Source organism: Coregonus lavaretus (assembly GCF_964263955.1).
Source record: "Coregonus lavaretus genome assembly, chromosome: 15".
Lineage (NCBI taxonomy): Eukaryota > Metazoa > Chordata > Actinopteri > Salmoniformes > Salmonidae > Coregonus > Coregonus lavaretus.
In genome coordinates this window covers 11,036,570-11,058,740 of record NC_140002.1, presented here as the reverse complement: position 1 = coordinate 11,058,740, position 22,171 = coordinate 11,036,570, and the positions used below count along the sequence as shown (strand labels likewise).

At 46.0% G+C, this 22,171-nt stretch overlaps 1 protein-coding gene across 1 annotated transcript in view; it reads right to left on the bottom strand.

Annotated features, from left to right (window-relative positions):
* tmem132e (transmembrane protein 132E) overlaps positions 1-22,171 on the bottom strand; it is a 369,086-nt gene that overhangs the window by 63,868 nt on the left and 283,047 nt on the right. The window contains 6 exon segments of the mRNA XM_084178088.1: positions 16,363-16,426; positions 16,429-16,617; positions 16,620-16,782; positions 16,784-16,924; positions 16,926-17,102; positions 17,104-17,297. Coding sequence (XP_084034214.1) covers positions 16,363-16,426; positions 16,429-16,617; positions 16,620-16,782; positions 16,784-16,924; positions 16,926-17,102; positions 17,104-17,297 — 928 coding nt within the window.

The window sequence follows — 22,171 nt, the reverse complement described above, 5'->3', positions numbered from 1 at the left end:
GTGACGTGTGAGCCCAATAGATCAATCGATCGCGGACCTCTAACGGCTCATACATACGACCCTCTGGACATTGGGGGGAAGTGGGCTCTGTACGTAACGCCCGCTCGATGTCCGCATCAACCTCCCACACCACCGGTGCCACCAGACACGACGCCGGAAGTATGCGAGTGGGCTCAATGGACCTCTCCTCTGTGTCATACAGTCGGGACAGGGCGTCTGCCTTAGCGTTCTGAGAACCTGGTCTGTATGAAAGGGTGAACACAAAACTAGTGAAAAACATGGCCCACCTTGCCTGGCGAGGGTTCAATCTCCTCGCCGCCCGGATGTACTCCAGATTGCGGTGGTCAGTCAAAATGAGAAAAGGGTGTTTAGCCCCCTCAAGCCAATGCCTCCACACTTTCAGAGCTTTAACCACAGCTAACAGCTCCCGGTCCCCCACAGAGTTTTGGTGGCATACCCGAGCGCTGAGACAGTACAGCTCCTATCCCAGCCTCGGATGCGTCTACCTCTACCGTGAATTCTAAGGAGGGATCCGGATGAGCCAGCACTGGAGCCGAGGTAAACAGGTCCTTCAGGTGACCAAACGCCCTGTCCGCCTCGGCTGACCACTGCAGTCGCACCGGTCCCCCCTTCAGCAAGGAGGTAATGGGAGCCACTACCTGACCAAAGCCCCGGATAAACCTCCGGTAGTAGTTGGCAAACCCTAAGAATCGTTGCACCTCCTTAACTGTGGTTGGAGTCGGCCAATTATGCACGGCCGAAATGCGGTCAATCTCCATCTCCACCCCTGACGCAGACAGGCGGTGCCATAGGAAGGAGACGGACTTTTGAAAGAACAGACATTTCTCCGCCTTGACGTACCGGTCATGTTCCAACAGTCGACCAAGCACCTTGCGCACCAGGGACACATGCTCGGCTCGTGTAGCGGAGTATATGAGAATATCATCTATATACACCACTACACCCTGTCCGTGCAGGTCCCTGAAAATCTAATCTACAAAGGATTGGAAGACTGATGGAGCGTTCATCAACCCGTATGGCATGACGAGGTACTCATAGTGCCCAGATGTGGTACTAAACGCCGTCTTCCACTCATCTCCCTCCCGGATACGCACCAGGTTGTAAGCGCTCCTGAGATCCAATTTTGTGAAGAAGCGTGCCCGTGCAATGACTCCGTCATACTAGCAATGAGCGGTATTGGATAACTGTACTTGACAGTGATCTGATTGAGACCCCGGTAGTCAATGCACGGGCGTAAACCTCCATCCTTATTCTTCACAAAAAAGAAACTTGAGGAGACAGGTGAAGTGTATGGCTGAATGTATCCCTGCCCCAGAGATTCAGAGACATATGTTTCCATAGCCGCCGTCTCTTCCTGTGACAGGGGATACACGTGACTCCGTGGAAGTGCCTACCTGGAGATTTATCGCACAATCCCCCTGTCAATGGGGTGGTAATTGAGTCGCGTTCTTTTTACAGAAGGCGAGAGCCAAATCGGCATATTCGGGGAGAATGTGCATGGTGGAGACCTGGTTTGGACTTTCCACCGTAGTTACCCCTATGGAAACACCTACACACCTCCCCGAGCACTGACTAGACCATCCCTTGAGAGCCCTCTGTTGCCATGAAATCGTGGGGTCATGAGAAGTTAACCAGGGAAGCCCCAACACCACTGGAAACGCAGGAGAATCAATCAGATAGAGACTAATTTTCTCCTCATGACCCTCCTGCGTCTTCATCCAGAGTGGAGCTGTGACCTCCCTAATCAGGCCTGACCCTAAAGGGTGACTATCTAATGCATGTACAGGGAAGGGCACATCAACAGGAACACTAGGAATCCCTAAACTACAAGAAAACTGACGAGCAATAAAGTTCCCAGCTGCACCTGAATCTATGAGCGCCTTATGCTGGGAATGAGGGGAAAACTCTGGAAATACGACATCAATGCACATATGCGCAACAGGGAGCTCTGGGTGAGTCGGGTGCCTACTCACCTGAGACGGTCCACCAGTGCTCTGCCTACTGCCTCGATTCCCTAAAGACCCTCCCCAGCACCGACCAGCAGTGTGTCCTCTGTGGCCACAGTTGGTGCAGGAGATGGCCCTTCTTCCGGTCTCCCTAAGCGCAGCACCTCCGAGCTCCATAGGGGTAGGGTCGGAGGTGCTGGGGGATGGAATGGACGGCCCCTGATCCGGACGTCCGCAGGTCGCCAACAGGTTATCCAGCCTTATCGACATATCCAGCAGTTGGTCCAGGGTAAGGGTGGTGTCCCTGCATGCCAGTTCCCGACGAACGTCCTCCCGTAGGCAGCATCGTAGTGGTCGATCAGGGCCCTCTCATTCCATCCTGCGCTGGCAGCCAGAGTCCTGAAGTCCAGTGCAAAGTCCTGTGCGCTCCTCTTCCCCTGTCTGATGTGGAATAGACGTTCCCCCGCCGCTCTCCCCTCCGGTGGATGATCGAACTCCGCCAGAAAGCAGCGGGTGAAATCCTCATAGCGTACTGACGCTGCATCTATTCCTCCCCACTCTGCGTTGGCCCACTCGAGTGCTCTCCCCGACAGACAGGAGATGAGGGCGGACACGCTCTCGTATCCCGAGGGAGCCAGGTGGATGGTAGCCAGGTAGAGCTCTACCTGGAGCAGAAAACCCTGGCACCCGGCAGCTGTACCATCGTATGCCCTCGGGAGCGAGAGCCGAATCCCACTGGACCCAGGTGACGAAGGGGTGGACAGCAGTGTGGGTGGTTGTGTAGTAGGAGGAGGTGTAGGATAACCACCTCTCTCCCATCGCTCCATGGTGTTCAACACGCGCTCCATTGCGGTGCCGAGATTCTGGATCATGGTCGCCTGCTGTTGGACACGTTCCTCCATTGATCCGAACGAAATGAATGTACCTGCTGACTCCATTTATGTTGCGTGTTTCTGTCAGGCGGTTAGTGTGATGCGGTAGGACGAAGTCAGGCGCAGGACACAGAGCTAATCGAAAACGTACTTTACTCGTAGGTAACGTAAATAAATAATAACATAACCTCCACGCAGGGAGGAACAAACCCGCTCACCAGACGACAACCAAACATGAACAAACACGCACACAACACAGCCAGAGGGTTAAATAGGAAAACAAATCATAGACATAATGGGAACCAGGTGTGTACAATGAAGACAAAACAAGTAGAACACAGAAACATCGATCGGTGGCAGCTAGTATTCCGGTGTCGACGAACACTGAAGACTGCCCGAGCAAGGAGTAGGAGCAGCCTCAGCTGAATCCGTGACAAACGGGCTCTCATGAGGACCGCCACAGGAATGGAAGACCCAGAGTTACCTCTGCTGCAGAAGATAAATTCATTAGAGTTACCAGCCTCAGAAATTGCAGCCCAAATAAATGCTTCACAGAGTTCAAGTAACAGACACATCTCAACATCAACTGTTCAGAGGAGACTGTGTGAATCAGGCCTTCATGGTCGAATTGCTGCAAAGAAACCACTAAAGGACACCAATAAGAAGAAGAGACTTGCTGGGGCCAAGAAACACCAGCAATGGACATTAGACCGGTGGAAATTTGTCCTTTGGTCAGTCCAAATTTGAGATTTTTGGTTCCAACCGCCGTGCGGTGTGGGTGAACGGATGAGCTCCGCCTGTGTATTTCCCACCGTAAAGCATGGAGGAGGAAGTGTTATGGTGTGGGGGTACTTTGCTGGTGACACTGTCTGTGATATATTTAGAATTCAAGGCACACTTAACCAGCATGGCTACCACAGCATTCTGCAGCGATATGCCATTCTATCTGGTTTGGGCTTAGTGGGACTATCATTTGTTTTTCAACAGGACAATGACCCAACACAACTCCAGGCTGTGTAAGGGCTATTTTACCAAGAAGGAGAGTGATGGAGTGCTGCATCAGATGACCTGGCCTCCACAATCCCCCGACCTCAACCCAATTGAGATGGTTTAGGATGAGTCGGACCGCAGAGTGAAGGAAAAGCAGCCAACAAGTGCTCAGCATATGTGGGAACTCCTTCAAGACTGTTGGAAAAGCATTCCAGGTGAAGCTGATTGAGAGAATTCCAAGAGTGTGAAAAGCTGTCATCAAGGCAAAGGGTGACTATTTGAAGAATCTCATATATAAACTATATTTTGATTTGTTTAACACTTTTTTGGTTACTACATGATTCCATATGTGTTATTTCATAGTTTTGATGTCTTCACTATTATTCTACAATATAAAAATAGTAAAAATAAAGAAAAATGAGTAGGTGTGTCCATACTTTTGACTGATACTGTATATATAGGGGTATTTTGGAATGTGAATGTGATGTAATGTACTGTATTGATGTTAATTTCCTCTTTTGATCCCCAAAATTAAGAAAAAGAGGAAAGTAACATCAATACAATACATTACATTCACATTCCAAAATACATGCCTGTCATGGGATGGAGTGCAGCCGCACCCGAGTGCAGGCGGAGGAAAATATCAACAGTGATTTAGCTCAGGAGGATGGAAAGGCAAACTAAGGTTGAGATGCCGAGGAATAGATAGAGGCATTTCAGTTTTGCTGAATATGCAACTGCAATACAGAAACGTGTTTGTAGTTTCTCTTATCAAAGTCTTGACAGGCAAATCTTTATTTTCCCTTATCGTTTCAATAATTTTGTTGCTTTTATATAATCAGTGCTCACACTTCTCACATTTTCACGATACAAATAAGTATTCACCTTGCTAGTTTTTCCAGCTAACTTTGTCACTGCTCAATAGAGGGTAATTGAGTAATCAAAACGGTTCAAACCACTTAGGAAATCAACATGCAATGGGTCACAACCAGCTAATCACTACACTAAATCTACATTACGCCTTGAGTATTTGAAAAGTGGGCACATTTGGCCAACTTCACCGCCACATAGAATGTGTGTGTGATAGAATGTGTGATACAGTATGTGTGGCGAGGTTAAGCACCATTTTGCATCAGCCAATAGCGGGGCAATCTCCTGCTGATGAATTCGATTATGCTAAAACGAAGGAGGAGAGAAGAGGGCAACGTGTCCTGACTCGAGGGGATGGATGGCAAATTATGGAAATGAAATGGGTGGCTGTAGAGAGCGAGAGAGTGAGTTGCAGTCTACGATGCGGATACGGATTCATATTGTCTATTTATGGTGTCATTTTGGTGACAAAATCTGTTTAAAGGCAGCATCCATCTTGCCGGCAGCCATTGAAGACGGAACTGCTTAGCTAACACTCAACCAGAGTGAATAATATTCAATGATTGAAGTTCACAGCAGCTAGATAGCTGTATCCACGGCAACTGTCATATCCCCCATTTGTATGTATCGTCCTTTATATGCAGATAGATATCAACATGGGAAAAGCCAGGTTAATCGTGCATCAATATTGCAGTTTGGAGCGAATCCTGCAGAGTGGAACTCTCATATCTCTGAGTATAAGAAATGACTGACTTAGTGGATTTCAACCAGTTTGGCTTGACCAGTCTTATAATGTTAGACTACATACAGAATAAAGTACACCAAGAAGCACACCATTGGAATATATTGAGAATTAGATCTAATCAGAACAGTCAGCAATGGACATTTGCACCCATGCACTAATGACCTCCCTTGGAATCGGTCCGAAATACTCAGCTGAGTCCATTCCTCTGAATCCACTGGTGTTCCAATGGACATCAGCATGATCTGCCTGAGCCTCTTGTTCACCATTACTCATTCACTTTAATGTGGCGCTTCAACTGGTGCGAATGCAACACAAACTGTATATCATGGCATCCTATTCCCTATGTAGTGCACCATGTCAGATGCCAACTCCATGAGGCCCAGAGAGACACGTGGCACAGAGCGAGGCTGGGAGCTGCAGGGGAGGTTGGCCTCTCTGATCCAACGTCCATTTGCCACCCTGTCTCCTCCGAGAGACTCCTAGCACACGGGGCATGCTTGTGCCTCTGCAAGTGTGTGTGGTCTCTGTATGCTTGGAATCTGTCTATGTGTGTGTGGCAGTCTCTGTTTGCTTGGAGTCTGTCTATGTGCGTAAGCAAGTCTTTATAGTGTGCGTCTACCTGGTCGATGGAGTCCGCAAGCCACACGACTTACGCACCTGCAGCCCGCCTCGTACGCCCAGTTCTGGAGAGACACTTACTTACGCTGGCACGCATGTAAATGGGCCTCCCCTTATCTCTAAGCCCCAGGCAAGGCCCCCTGGGAAGTGTGAACCGCGGCGGTGGGAGGAGACCGGGATAGCATTGACCGGGATTGCAGGACTGTGTGTTAGTGTCAAGGTAATTAAGGTAATGTGCTCCAATTACCTTGCACCCCCCCGTTCCCCTCCTTTGTCTCATTTAAAGTTCTCTGTTCAAAACCGCTGGGGTACAAACTGCTTTTCCTCTAGCAGGGGTCCAAATTGCTGTGCAAAACACACTTCTATGACACAAGCCCTTCCAAGAATCCACCAAGGTAAAGCGATTTTCTCTACCGTGAATTGAGCTGAGACAAGTGGTTATTTCTCTCTCTGTAGAAAATCACACATTGGAAGACATTAGGGCAGGACGCTCTACCAAGTATCCCTTTTGAGTGCACTTATAGGCAGTCCACAAGCGTGATAATACTGTGTATCAGTGCCATTGTATTCTATCATATGACACTAGATACTTTATGAACACGACTGTTCATTCAATGTCAGCAGTTTCACCACCCAAGGAAGTGGACTGCTCACCCAGTGATAGAAAAAAAGCAGGCTAGTGAAAACCACAACACCATAAGGGAGTCGGAATTTAAACCGGAGCCTCTAAAAAAAAAACATGCAGCGATCCAAAAACATGTGACAGATTTCAGCAACCGGGCATATGCTGCAGATTATGCCCCCGCAACAAGGTGAAAAATACAACTCATAAATGTATAATCATTAACTTTCCTGAAAACCCTCCCCTCAGCCATCTGTTATAAATACGTACCAGCCTGCAATACCCTTGTCTGCGTTTCTTTCCCTTTTGAGTGGCCCCGTTTCTATCATGGCCCACCCATTACCATTTCCATGTGTTAGATCATTTATTAATGTATTCATTTCCCTTCATAGTGGCGTGGAAACACTGCCTGTGTTTTTATTTGGCACGGAACAGCATGGCACAGCACAGCAGTAGCCTGAGTGTAGTCCTCTGGCCAGCTTTAGCACCACCAGCCTACGCAGTACGCACTCCCCCTGCCCATATGATTTCATACTAGTGTTTACATCAACACAAACGGGTTACTTTTTGTAAGGCATGAATAGTGAATTCCCAAGAGAAAAGACATTGGCAAGTCATATGGACACTGGGGTGGGTGATATTGGCCAAACTAATCAACATCGCTGACATTAAGGGGCCAGTTTCCCAGACCCTGACTAAGTCTAGTCCTGGAACCCCCCAAAAATGTTGAGATTTTCCATTGAGCATATGTTCTTAGTCCAGGACTAGGCTTATTATGGGTCCAAGGAAACTGGCCCTAAATGTCGAAGAGAGGAGTTATAGACACATTTCTAGTTTATTGTTAGAGGTTAAATACTGGCTCCCCTCAAAGACTTGGAATAACTTAGTTCTTGCCCGTGTCAAAGAGACCCCTCCAGGGTTGATACATCATTACAATCAAAGATAGTGGTGGGAAAAAGTCCAACTTCTCTAGAACTCCCTTTAAAAGCATCTCAGCTATCCGAATCACTCCCCGGGGCAGCGTCGTGTACATTATTACAGGAAGACACCTTCCTTGGGAGCCTTTGCCTGTAAAATGTGAGGTGTCAAAAAAGCCAGATCAATTTCTGCCTGTTTTGTGACAAGATGAAAGGGAGGACAGGTAAATAGAGGGAACCTGCAGTGGAAAATGCAGCTTTTATCTTTGCCTTGTCTAAACCCCTGAAGCGCCTGGGATAACCAGGGGGAACTCGCTGCTGCAGATCTAATAGAACAGATCTAATAACAGATCTGATAAATTAGTGTCATAGAATCGCATTCATTTAAGTTTCCATTTTAAACGTAAAATGAAGAAACTTGATTTTCACTACACAACACAACACATTATCCAGAAGTCACTATACGCAAGTGCAATTTACATTTTTACATTTACATTTTAGTCATTTAGCAGACGCTCTTATCCAGAGCGACTTACAGTTAGTGCATACATTATTTTTTTATCGAACCCACAACCCTGCCGTTGCAAACGCCATGCTCTACCAACTGAGCTACATCCCCAATGTGACCGTGGAACAAGAAAAACGTATAAGTGACTGGAGTCTGCTGTGTGAGCATCAGCATTGGACCAGTTCAGACAAACAGATCTAATAGAAAGGGAGAGAAATTGACATTGACTGAGTAATACTGTAAGCAAAATGTTCTGTAATGCAAAAACCCCTCGGAGGGATAGACGTCTGTCTGTTCAGAGTGAATAGACTGACTTAGTATATTGCATTGTTCAGGCTGTGCTCAAGTTACCCATGATATCATCAGTCAGGAGTGACGGTTGTTTTTCCTTTATGGTTCCATTATGAAAAGCCCTTTTAAAAGATGGTCTTTGGTTATCCGGTTTTCACATACAGTACTTGCTGGCACCTACATATGCACATGCTCACACGCTTGCTCCCTCATGCTCGTACGGCCACACACAAATACACAAACACACAAACACTCCACATACCACAATCACACAGCACACACAAGTACACACACTTAATCTAACATGTCATAACATTCCCTCAATTACCAGAGCATGGCAATAACCTATATGGTGATCACCCTATCAAGAAATACATTGAAAGAGCAAGGTGAAGGGGGGAAAAAAGTTGACCTTGGCCACAAAAATCACCCTTGAATAGAATGAAACCCGGTGATTGCAGAAATGAGGCACCCATAACCCTACAATTTGCTCTCCACATGAGCTCTTCCATTGGACCAAATCACACAATGATGGAAAGCCTGTGCTAGGGTTTTGACTCTTTTGCTAAATGGCAAACCTACGCCGAGCCCCTAATCCCTAGGCATTCCTTTAGACTTGAATGGAACAGTTAGGTTTAAGCAATATGGTAAAGTGTCTACCCAGCCTATCAGAAGGCAAGGTGAAGCAATAACCAAACTACTTTAAACCTATCCAATCCTTTCAGATCTGCAGTAAACTCAAGGGGGTAGGGGCTAAGGGTCGATTTGAAATTCAGCCTATATTGCCTTATTTCACTGGTGTGCATCAAAAGGATGGAAACTTTAAGTCATACAGAAAATATAAAAATATTCTGCACTCTGCAAGTGAAAACTTTCACAACAACTAGAAAGGAGAGTGGTCGGTCCGACTGATGTACGAAAACTCAAAACAGGGAATAGAATGCTTCTCTCCAAGGAGAAGACATGATGGTCTACTACTAAATTCTAAAAATACTTCAAGTAAGAAACTGCCTCAGGCTTAAAACCTTAGTCTACTCTCAGGTTGATGTGAATAAAAAGCAGTCACGAGGGCAAAGTTGTAGTAGGTGAACTGTTACGTGCTTCTGTCCTGCACACCAAAAAAAGTTCAAAGAGGAGGCCATTTTACTTAACATTTGTCACATACTGTACATCTTGTTTGTGTGTCCAATACGAATTGGATATCCTCTGGCATTGTGCAATGGTAAATGGCTTTGACACTTTTTTCTTCGGACTGTAAATAAGTCACTACGGCGTGTGTGCGAGTGAGCGAGTGTGTGAGAGAGTGGGATAGTGTGGCTACTTTACAGGTAGCTCTCTCGATGACACCAGATTATCAAGAATAAAAGGCGGGGGGATAGGACGGAGGATAATAATCTGGAAAGTCTAGAGACGGTCAATAAAACCAAGTCAGAGTAGAGGCAGAGAGGATTGGCAAGGCTATAGGAGAACACGTCTATCCTGGCCCTTATCAGAGATTACCGTTGATAAGCACCGGGGCTCGATGTTGTCCGATGTGGGCTAACAAGCCGCCCGTGGCAGGACAACACTCTTCCTGAGTCATCCGATTAGTGCCCTGCTCACTCCGTACCGAGCGGGCCTGACATTTCCCATCAACGACATGGGAACAAGACGAAAGGGCCCGGAACGGGGACACATGGCAGAGCTACTGGGCAGCAGGAAACAGAAGCCCGGGTCAGGAAGTTGCCATGTTCTTCGATAGCGGCAACAAAAACGCAGGAGGGCATAGGCATAACAATATGGGTCACATAGGTTCCCATTTGTTCCCAAGGCACTCTGATATATACGGTGTACATGTGAGTGTACATGAGAGTACTGTCGAGTGGTGCAGTGGTCTAAGGCACTGCATTGCAGTGCTAGCTGTGCCACTAGAGATCCTGGTTCGAATCCAGGCTCTGTCGTAGCCGGCGGCGACCGGGAGACCCATGGGGCGGCGCACAATTGGCCCAGGGTAGCGGAGGGAATGGCCGGCAGGGATGTAGCTCAGTTGGTAGAGCATGGCGTTTGCAACGCTAGGGTTGTGGGTTCGATTCCCACGGGGGGCCAGTATGAAAAAAACATATATATATATTTTTTTATAATGTATGCACTCACTAACTGTAAGTCGCTCTGGATAAGAGCGTCTGCTAAATGACTAAAAATGTAAATGTAAAAATGTAAATATAAGGCCAATATGTACGTACTTATGAGGCAGTGTTTTACTTACAGTTCATTGAAATATTATGGCATCATCGAATAAACTGTATGTTAACATAGGTACAGTGCCTTGCAAAAGTATTCATCCCCCTTGGCGTTTTTCCTATTTTGTTGCATTACAACCTGTAATTTAAATGTATTTGTATTTGTATTTCATGTAATGGACATACACAAAATAGTCCAAATTGGTGAAATGAAATGAAAAAAATTCAAAAAAATAAATAACGGAAAAGTGGTGCGTGCATATGTATTCACCCCCTTTGCTATGAAGCCCCTAAATAAGATCTGGTGCAACCAATTACCTTCAGAAGTCACATAATTAGTTAAATAAAGTCCACCTGTGTGCAATCTAAGTGTCACATGATCTCACTATATATATACACACTTGTTCTGAAAGGCCCCAGAGTATGCAACACCGCTAAGTAAGGGGCACCACCAAGCAATCGGCACCGTGAAGACCAAGGAGCTCTCCAAACAAGTCAGGGACAAAGTTTTGGAGAAGTTCAGATCAGGGTTGGGTTATAAAAAAAAGTCTGAAACTTTGAACATCCCACAGAGCACCATTAAATCCATTATTAAAAATTGAAATAATATTGCACCACAACAAAGCTGCCAAGAGAGGGCCGCCCACCAAAACTCACGGAACAGGCAAGGAGGGCATTAATCAGAGAGGCAAAAAGAGACCAAAGATAACCCTGAAGGAGCTGCAAAGCTCCACAGCGGAGATTGGAGTATCTGTCCATAGAACCACTTTAAGCCGTACTCACAGAGCTGGGCTTTTTAATTTATTTTATTTTACCTTCATTTAACTAGGCAAGTCAGTTAAGAACAAATTCTTATTTACAATGACGGCCTACACCGCCCAAACCCGGACGACGCTGGGCCAATTGTGCGCCGCCCTATGGGACTCCCAATCATGGCCAGTTGTGATACAGCCTGGAATCGAACCAGGGGGTCTGTAGTGACGCCTCAAGCACTCAAGCACTGAGCACTGAGATCCAGTGCCTTAGACCACTGCGCCACTCGGGAGCCCGTAGAGCTGGGCTTTACGGAAGAGTGGGCAGAAAAACGCCATTTTAATTCCAGGTTGTAAGGCAACAAAATAGGAAAAATGCCAAGGGGGGTGAATACTTTCGCAAGCCACTGTACATGATAATAATTCCAATGCGTCATAAATGGAGCCCCAGAATGAAATGCCGTCATTGCTGCAAACTATGCATGTAATTATAGCTTTTCTGGGTGATGACAAGCATCACAGAGACATGCTGGGTATGATTAGTAATATATAATAATATAATATATGCCATTTAGCAAACGCTTTTATCCAAAGCAACTTACAGTCATGCGTGTATACATTTTAAGTATGTGTGGTCCTGGGAATCAAACCCACTATCCTGGCGTAGCAAGCGCCATGCTCTACCAACTGAGCTACAGAGGACCACATACTGCCATGCACTGCATTATTATTATTTCCATAGTAACGGAACATTAAAGGAGGACAGGGAATTTCCAAGAGTCACAAAGCCTCACCACCTCGAATGTGATCCACTGCAATAACATGCGAGACCTTCAAAGCCATACGAAATGAAAAGGGGATGGATGGAGGCAGATAGGGAGGAGGGAGGGTTAGAGGAGGTAGACTTCTGCTGAGTTCAATTCATATTTAAAGACTTTCTTTATTACATCTTTAATCATCTTCTTTTGGTGGAGATGCCTCAACAGTTGACTTCCAGGACTGTTTAATTCACACCCCATTGAGTCAACTGGCTCAGGGTCTCTCTGCCTAGGATGTTCCCCTCTATCACCTATTTTCACTGGAGTTGTATTATTCTTCACTCTTTTCCACAGAGAGACAGAAATGCAACACTGTATCCTGTATATGCAACACTGTATAATTCTTAGATAATCACTGACATTTTAACGAGGAGGGTCAAAGATGAATTGAGAGCTGACATTTGAATGTTATGTTTGTAAGGCAACCTAGTTTGCAAGGGAAAGTAATGTCCTAAGACAGTAATGGTTAAAAATCGGTTTAGAGGATGCAGGTTGCACACAACGTGATGATGGTTGAAATAGATAGGATATCATTCAATATTATGAAAACCTTTGAAACATCAGAGAATCTGGTCTTCCATTTTGTCCATTTTGTTTCTCCATGTTTTAACTATGTACAGAAACATATACATTTGGCATTCTCATCACTTAAGTGGCACTAAAGTGGATTTAATTATAAAACGTTATGAATGGGCGGGACCCCGATCTGGGGAAGTTAATAGTAAATGCTTGATCTATCGATGCCAACAGTGTTAGGTAGGGCCGGGACGATACCTGTATCGCAATATTTGTTAGTATAGTGGCAAGGAAACAAAACACTTCTTTAGGAAAACAGCCCTAATGTTGGAAACAAACATCATTATGTTGTCATCCAGAGTCACATGTATTTATTTTCTAAGCCATAGCACACAATATTTAACATTCAGCAGGTTTTTAAAGGACCTAAGAGTTTGGTCTGCTTCGTGTTTTCCCTTTTGCCATGGAAAAAATATTGCGATACCGGTATCAACACAGGCCTAGTTTTAGGGCAAGGGATTGGGCAGGACACAGCTTGGAACAAAGTGATCCACATATTAGGCACTAGATATCTTTTGGGAGGGAGCGTCTCCTTGGGTGCATACACTGCTGTGATGGTGCGAAGACAAATGCTTGGGGCTCTCCTCCTTCTGAAAAGACTGTTGTTTGGATAAGTTCCATAAGACAACCCACAATCTATACCTTTATACACATACACCGAAACACATCCAGCACACATGTATGCTAGTACACACATACACACATGTCCCCTGCCTGTCCACACACACTTTGGGTTGGTTATGTAGTAGGAGTCTTTCATGTTGAACTGGGGGAGAGAACTCTAATGCACTATCCCTGCCTGCATAAATCATAGCACTGCCTGTTCCTGTTCGCCTTAATGAGTTATTGAAGCCTAATTAATTCACGGTGAATTCCTAAATTGAAGTCTGAGAGTTTCCATTTTGATTAGGAGGCGCCATGTTTATGAAGCGTTTTGCCGTCATGCCTCAGCTATCGCTTAATATCGGGCCCCTCCCCCTCTATTTCTCCTCATCTTCAGGGGAGTAGAAAAATAAAGCTAATTTTTCCGAGGCTTTAATGGATTTAAATAATCATTTTCTTTCGGCGTAGAACTCTAACCCTCCCATTATGTTGACGGAGAGGAAGAAGAGTGAGAAACACAGGGGCGAGGGAGAGGAGACATGCCTTGTATCCCCTAAGCTCTAATTCAACAAGAAGTGGGTCAGCTCATAAGGAATTTAATTTGAACAGATGTCAATTAATACCCATTATGCCTGCTCTTTCGGGAGGCTGCTGAACGCTCTTCGTCACATGTTCTCGGAGCCGAGTCCTACGTGAGAGATTCAAAAAAATTTGACATGATATAGTCCTTTAATTTCTTCACTGTGCTGGTTGAATCTATATCACTAGGGAATGAAGTAGCTAGGCCTCTCCGTTACAGGGGAAATGGAGTCCTCCAGTTATCAACATCTAGGCGTGTGTTCAATAGAGAGATGGTATACAAACCAGAAGTGTATTTTTCCCCCTTACACAATGTTGAAAAACAGAAACTTCAAAATGGTTTGATGTTCATGATACTAGAGAACATCTCCCAATTGTATTTTAATTGTGTAAGCTCCAGCACTTATGTAAGGAAAAGTTTCTGTTCAATACATAGGCAACACTTCAAAAGGACTGAGATGACTCAAGTTGACTTAGTTATTTAAATCTTTTTTTTTTTACATTACTCTATACCTTCGTAATTGCCACAAGATAATTTTCCAAAGTAATCTAATGAGAGGGATGAAATCTGTGATTATAAATGCTACTTAGTCTTAAGAAAAAAATCTAATGGATATAATTGGTAAGAGTGTACTCCCTGGAGAAGGCGATAAACAACTAGACCCCTTTACTTTTTCTACATTTTGTTACATTACAGCCTTATTCTAAAATGGTTTAAATTGTTCTTTCCCCCTCATCAATCTACACACAACACCCCATAATGACAAAGCAAAAACAGGTTTCTAGAAATATCACATTTCAATAAGCATTCAGACCCTTTACTCAGTACTTTGTTGAAGCAATTTTGGCAGCGATTACAGCCTCGAGTCTTCTTGGGTATGACGCTACAAGCTTGGCACACCTGTATTTGGGGAGTTTCTCCCATTCTTCTCTGCAGATCCTCTCAAGCTCTGTCAGGTTGGATGGGGAGTGTCGCTGCACAAATATTTTCAAGTCTCTCCAGAGATGTTAGATCGGGTTCAATTCCGGGATCTGGCTGAGCCACTCAAGGACATTCATAGACTTGTCCCGAAGCCACTCCTGTGCTTAGGGTCGTTGTCCTGTTGGAAGGTGAACCTTCACCCCAGTCTGAGGTCCTGAGAGCTCTGGAGCAGGTTTTCATCAAGGATCTTTCTGTACTTTGCTCCGTTCATCTTTCCCTCAATCCTGACTTGCCTCCCAGTCCCTGCCGCTGAAAAACATCCCCACAGCATGATGCTGCCACCACCATGCCTCACCGTAGGGATGGTGCAAGGTTTCCTCCAGACGTGACGCTTGGCATTCTGGCCAAAGAGTTCAATCTTGGTTTCATCAGACCAAAGAATCTTGTTTCTCATGGTCTGAGAGTCCTTTAGGTGCCTTTTGGCAAACTTAAAGCGGGCTGTCATGTGCATTTTACTGAGGAGTGGCTTCCATCTGGCCACTCTACCATAAAGGCCTGATTGGTGGAGTGCTGCAGAGATGGTTGTCCTCCTGGAAGGTTCTCCCATCTCCACAGAGGAACTCTGGAGCTCTGTCAGAGTGACCATCGGGTTCTTGGTCACCTCCCTGACCAAGGCCCTTCTCCCCCGATTGCTCAGTTTGTCCGGGCGGCCAGCTCTAGGAAGGTCTTGGACCTTCAACGCTGCAGAAATTTTTTGGTACCATTCCCCAGACGTGTGCCTCGACACAATCCTGTCTCGGAGCTCTACGGACAATTCCTTCGACCTCATGGCTTGGTTTTTGCTCTGACATGCACTGTTAACTGTGGGACCTTATATAGACAGGTGTGTGCCATTCCAAATCATGTCCAATATATTGAATTTACCACAGGTGGACTCCAATCAAGTTGTAGAAACGTCTCAAGGATGATCAATGGAAACAGGATGCACATGAGCTCAATTTCGAGTATCATAGCAAAGGGTCTGCATACTTATGTAAATAAGGTATTTCTGTTTTTTATTTTTAATAAATGTGCAAATATTTTTTTTTAACCTGTCATTCGCTTTGTCATTATGCGGTACTGTGTGTAGATTGATGAGAATTATACTTTTTAAAATCCATTTTAGAATAAGGCTGTAACGTAACAAAATGTGGAAAACGGGAAGGGGTCTGAATACTTTATGAATGAACTGTATGTCAGTTGAATGAACTGTATGTCAGTAATGCTTGGACAGTGCTTATGTTAGGCAGTAAGTAACGCATTGACCATATTTCCATATGAAAGCACACACTCCGCGATTCCTTGCCTGCTCAACTGTATTGGAGTAGAAGGTCCAAGGTCCCTACCCTCTGACCTCCTCCACCAAATCGTTTTGAGAAGGAGGCTAGGAGAGAGGATGCGAAGAATCCATGAAAGATGAATTGAGAAGAAATTGAATTGAACAAGCCACTTACTTGAGGGTGAACTGCTCCACGGTAGAGTTGGGCACCAGGTAGAGGAAGATGTTGAGGGTCTCTCCGGCTTCAGCGGCTTCTCCGGCAACCTCAGGAACATGTTCCTATCCAGCTGCTTGTCCACCACCAACTGCTCCTGGCTGGACTGGTACAGGCTGATGCTACCGATGCGAAGGAGGGGGTGCTGTGAGGGCGGTTCGCCCCGTGATCCTCCTCTGCGGCCCGAGCTCTCGCCACACTCCCCTCCGCTGTCCGGTTGTGGAGGGTGTAGTAGAGCTCGGCCTGTAGGGTCTCCACGCTCAGCTCCAGGCCCAAGCTGTCGCTGGAGCCTTTCCTCCGGCCCAGGGGGGCCACATTGGTGTTGAACCAGGTGGGGGGCAACTCCAGCTGGGCCAAGCACTGGGCCAGGTTCCCCCGTAGGCCGGCACGACGTCTTGATCTCGCGCACGTCACGGAAGGCGTGGAGCCTCACGCAGGGCAGCTTGTCTTGGACCTTGAAGTCATCCCAGTCACGACCTGCTATGTAGAAGAGCACCTGGACCACAGGGTTGCTGGAAAACACCCCTCGACTGGACGATAAAGGCCCGGACCTTCCAGTTGACCGTCAGCCGCCCGGGGATGTCCAGGGGGCTGGAAGGCTGAAGGAGGTCCTTGGACAGGCTCTGATCCTGGGCAAATGGGCCAAAGGTGATGTTGACGGCGGGAAGCTCCTTGGTCTGAAAGACCACAAAGCTCTCGGAAACGCTGGAGAGGATGTCCGTTGGTGGGGCTGCCGCTGCTCTGGCCCGAGGACCTGGTCTCTCGCAGGAAGAAAGCCAGCTGGGCGTTGGAGAGCTTAAAGTTGGAGGGAAGGTAGACATCCGGAGGGGTGGACATGACTGCCGAAGAGCTGAGGAGAGCGTCTGAGCTGGTCGGTGATACTTTACCTGCAAATGCTGAAAAGAGAGAAAGAAAGAGAGAGAGGACAAGGTTAGAATCTTTACAATGCAACATGTAATTTATTTCTTTACAATTTTCACCTGCAACTGCCACAGAGAGAGAGAGAGAGAGAGAGAGAGAGAGAGAGAGAGAGAGAGAGAGAGAGAAGAGAGAGAGAGAGAGAGAGAGAGAGAGAGAGAGAGAGGAGAGAGAGAGAGAGAGAGAGAGAGAGAGAGAGAGAGAGAGAGAGAGAGAGAGAGAGAGAGAGAGAGAGAGTCATTGTGTCCAATGAAACGGGTTGTACACGTTAACAAGCTGCCCTGCCACTGATCTGTATCATACATGCTGTTCACAAGATACAGCTCGACACCACACGCTCAATCTATTGTTCCTCGAGTTCAATAACACACCAGTAGTCAGTCTTAAAATTTACTGAGAATAACGATTGGACAAAACGCACAAGTTTTTTAAAACAACAAGACATTGACGAGGACAAAATGTAAAAGAGAAATAGGGAGATCATTTAGGACAAAATAAAGTGGGAACAAACACAAACATGTTATCTAATGACAAACTCTGAGAAAAGAGAACAAATTAAAACATATACCCTCAAGCTATAACATACAATCTGCTCAGGCATAGGACACAGTCATAAAGAAACAGTAATGATGTGACATACTTATCAAAAGTACCAAGAAAAGAGCATAAAAGTGCCAAAGCCTTTCCAGACAGACCAAATCAGAGATTAAAAGTCCCATGTTCCAAATGGTCTGGCATTGAAAGTATATGTCCTCGAATAGCCTTTCAAAAGAGTATATCCAATCATCAGTAGAGAGTTTGAAGTCACACAATTAACCGATCCTCAAGCACCATTATAAAAGACTCAACGTTTCTCTGATAAATCTCCACAGATATTCACAGTACTAGAACAGATTCCTCAGTGGCTCACTTGCTTGCACTACAGCAAACGCCTGTGGGGAACCTACAGAGGGTCTTGAACTTCTGCTTCTATTCCCTTTGGTGCAGTCGTGGTCCACAGCAAAGACACACGGAAGCTCTTTGAATCCAGTCCACATGCAGCTTCACTCCGGCAGCAGTCCCCTTATAGAGCAAACCCATCCTCGCTAGCTGGGTCTAATGCTGTAGACAAAGCCTTGACACCGCCCCGTCTCGCCACACCTCTAGCCTCAGTCTATAATCACCATTTTAGCTCCCAGCCAGCGCTAAGAAACACAAGCCTCAAAGGACTCTTGCACCACACACACACTCTCGAAAAAAAAATCTCCAGCTCGATTCATCCTCTCCCACAGGATGTGTTCAGGCAGGCTCTCCTGTTTGTGTGTGAGTCAGAGTGTGAGTGAGTGTCTGTGAGTTTTGGAGGGGAGGGTGAGGTGGGAATGGGGGAGGGATGTATTACTTGAATGCCTTCAGGCAAAGAGAGTGAGCGGGAGAGAGAGAGAGAGGGGGGATTAGCTAAAGATCATTGACGAATTAGCTCTCCCTCTACTCCTCCCTCTCCTCTTCTGCCACGGGCCCCCGAGAAAGAGAATGAGGGTACATGGGGGAGGGGGAGGGTTGGGGGATTTCGACTACTTCTCCTCCCTAGATCACAAGTGGCTTGAATTCCTACAATAAAAGAGAAGGGAATTCTTGGATGTATGTGTGGGCCAGGCCTACACTTGGCATCACGTTCAACAGTAGGCCGAAAAAAAGATGAAGGGGCCTGTTGTTCATTCCACCACGAACTGTTTCACTTATTTCCACATCAAGAAGATAAACAGACTAATTCTCATCTCACAATGAGGTAGATGTTCTTGAGCACTGTTTTTATAAGTTATTTTCAGTCATGTACAATATTTCCCACAGGACTACGGATTAATTTGCATATCTGCTTGAGGAAGTTGAGTGCATTTCTCAGAGTGGTCTGAACCTCCTCACAAAACAAATTCAGGTAATTTATAGCTGATTTATCGTTATCGGAAAAAAGGGGTCAATTTATCGCGATATGGATTTTTGTCCATATCGCCCAGCTCTAGTCAAACAAATGGTGCGCTCCCGCAGTGTGGTCCGACTCTGACCGTCTGAGGGCCAGGCAATGAAGTACCTCTTTAGGTTGCTGACATGATACTCTCATCTCCGCAGAGCAGAGCCGTTCCATTAAGAGACCACATTAGCTGCTTGAGTGTCTCTTCATCCCTTTCTAAACACGCGTAATGCACACAACCGATTGCTCTTGTATAGTTCCCCGTCCCTCCCTCCCTCCTACTGTGTATCCAGCCCCGAGGCATGCTATGGTCTGATTGAGGGGGCATGATTTACGGCCCACGATGCACTGGGGTGCTTCCCCTCTTCACCTGGGGTACTCCTCCTTTTCGTTGCTGCTGTATCAAAGTGTGGTGGGGATTGGGGAGCAGATGGGGCTTACAACTGGAAACCTGATAGTCTCCCCCTCCCCCATTACCATTTGGCTTCCTATTAGACCTAAGGGCCAAATGTAGTGGCTTCTCTTCCTGTTGCATGCTCTGTTCACATGATACACATCTGTTGGGTGGGGGAAAATGTATGGGTAGCGCCAGCTAGCATCACCTCAGGGCTCTTTCCATCTATCAGAGCACTTGCCCTTATGGGGATTTATGAAACATTCTGCCCACCATTGGTTGTTAAGGTTGGGGCCATTTCATTCAGCTTAGTGTGTACTGTTATGTTGGTAACCATTTCTCCCTCAAGATTACATTTCCCCCCATGTAAGATAAAAACGATAATATTACACAATAAAGTGCAGAAATGTAACTTTTTGAAGTGAAATAACCTTCTCTTATTCTCCAACTTGTTATGATGCATCAGGTCAATTTATAATTTCAGAGGGTTTATTTATTGAGAAAAGGTGATGAAATGTAGACATCAGTGAAACTTTAATAATTTGCAGAGGGCTAGAATGCCATAGAGCTGGATCCGTTTAATATTGCTACTTTATGCTAATCACTTGCTCAATGGACACAACTCACAGTCTGCTGCATTAGTTGGATAGGAGTTAGCATGACAAACAACGGTTGCAAATAAGTTGATTTGCATAAACAAACTGGGCATTTGCTTTGAGGCTTGGCGTCTCATGTCTGGGTACTAGGTCACAGAAACAGCACGGCACAGCATACTGCAAACGAAACCCACAGCAAATATGTAATTAGTGTTGTAATGTCTGTTATATCAGTACAAACACAGAAACATAATTTCCCGGCAATCCTGCCTACTTTGTAGCGCCCCTCATCTCCCATCAAAGCTCCATTGCCTCCAATGGTATTTGTTTACACATTGGAGGGGGAATGCTGCAGGGAAAGTTAGATTTTAGAGTAGGGTGCTGGATTTTTGTTTTGCCTCCTTTTCTCTGGTGGGGGTTCAATTTGCCACTTGCCCATTCAGCTCTACAGCTGTTATTTGGTGGCTCTTGGTGGCACTTGATTACCAGTTCCTTTGTTTACTCTTTGTCCTTTCACAGGCTGTGTCCCAAATGGCACCCTATTCCCTACATAGTGCACTACTTTTGACCAGAGCCCATAGCACCATTTGGGATGGGTGCCATTTGGGACGCAGCCACAGACTGGCTTTGAGTCATTGCTGCTCTTTTTGCCTCGTTTTCCTGGCTCCACAAAGCCATGTGAAAATTAACGAGGAGGCACAGACAACCCCATGGAAGGGAGCATCAATAAGGGGTTGGATGGGTTGGAGCCTAGCTAGGAATTCACACATACCATTGAGAATACATGGATTTGCTACAAAGTATGGGCCTTTGAAATGTGCAAATCACAGTTTCTGTGAAATAGGCCGACACTGAAGAGGGAACATGCTATATAAACATACTCTAGCTTAATAATGAGCGATGTGAGAAAAACAACAATCAAATCAAATTTTATTTGTCACATGCGCCGAATACAACCGGTGTAGACCTTATTGTGAAATGCTTACTTACAAGCCCTTAACCAACAATGCAGTTTTAAGAAAGAATACCCCCCCCTCCCAAATTAAAAATAAAATAAAATAATACTAAATAAAAGTAACAAATATCTAAAAGGGCAGCAGTAAAAATAACAATAGCGAGGCTATATAAAGGGGGTACCTGTACCGAGTCAATGTGCGGGGGCACCGGTTAGTTGAGGTAATTTGTACATGTAGGTAGAGTTATTAAAGTGACTATGCATAGAAAATAAACAGAGAGTAGCAGCAGCGTAACAGGGCGTGGGGCGGGGGGGGGGGGGAGCCATTTGATTAGATGTTCAGGAGTCTTATGGCTTGGGGGTAGAAGCTGTTTAGAAGCCTCTTGGACCTAGACATGGCGCTCCGGTACCGCTTGCCGTGCGGTAGAGAACAGTCTATGACTAGGGTGGCTGGAGTCTTTGACAATTTTTAGGGCCTTCCTCTTACACCGCCTGGTATAGAGGTCCTGGATTGCAGGAAGCTTGGCCCCAGTGATGTACTGGGACGTACGCACTACCCTCTGTAGTGCCTTGCAGTCGGAGGCCGAGCAGTTGCCATACCAGGCAGTGATGCAACCAGTCAGAATGCTCTCAATGGTGCAGCTGTATAACCTTTTGAGGATCTGAGGACCAATGCCAAATCTTTTCAGTCTCCTTAGGGGGAATAGGTTTTGTCGTGCCCTCCTCACAACTGTCTTGGTGTGCTTGGACCATGTTAGTTTGTTGGTGATATGGACACCAAGGAACTTGAAGCTCTCAACCTGCTTCACTACAGCCCCGTCGATGAGAATGGGGGCATGCTCGGTCCTCTTCTTTTTCCTGTAGTCCACAATCATATCCTTTGTCTTGATCACGTTGAGGGAGAGGTTGTTGTCCTGGCACCACACGGCCAGGTCTCTGACCTCCTCCCTATAGGCTGTCTC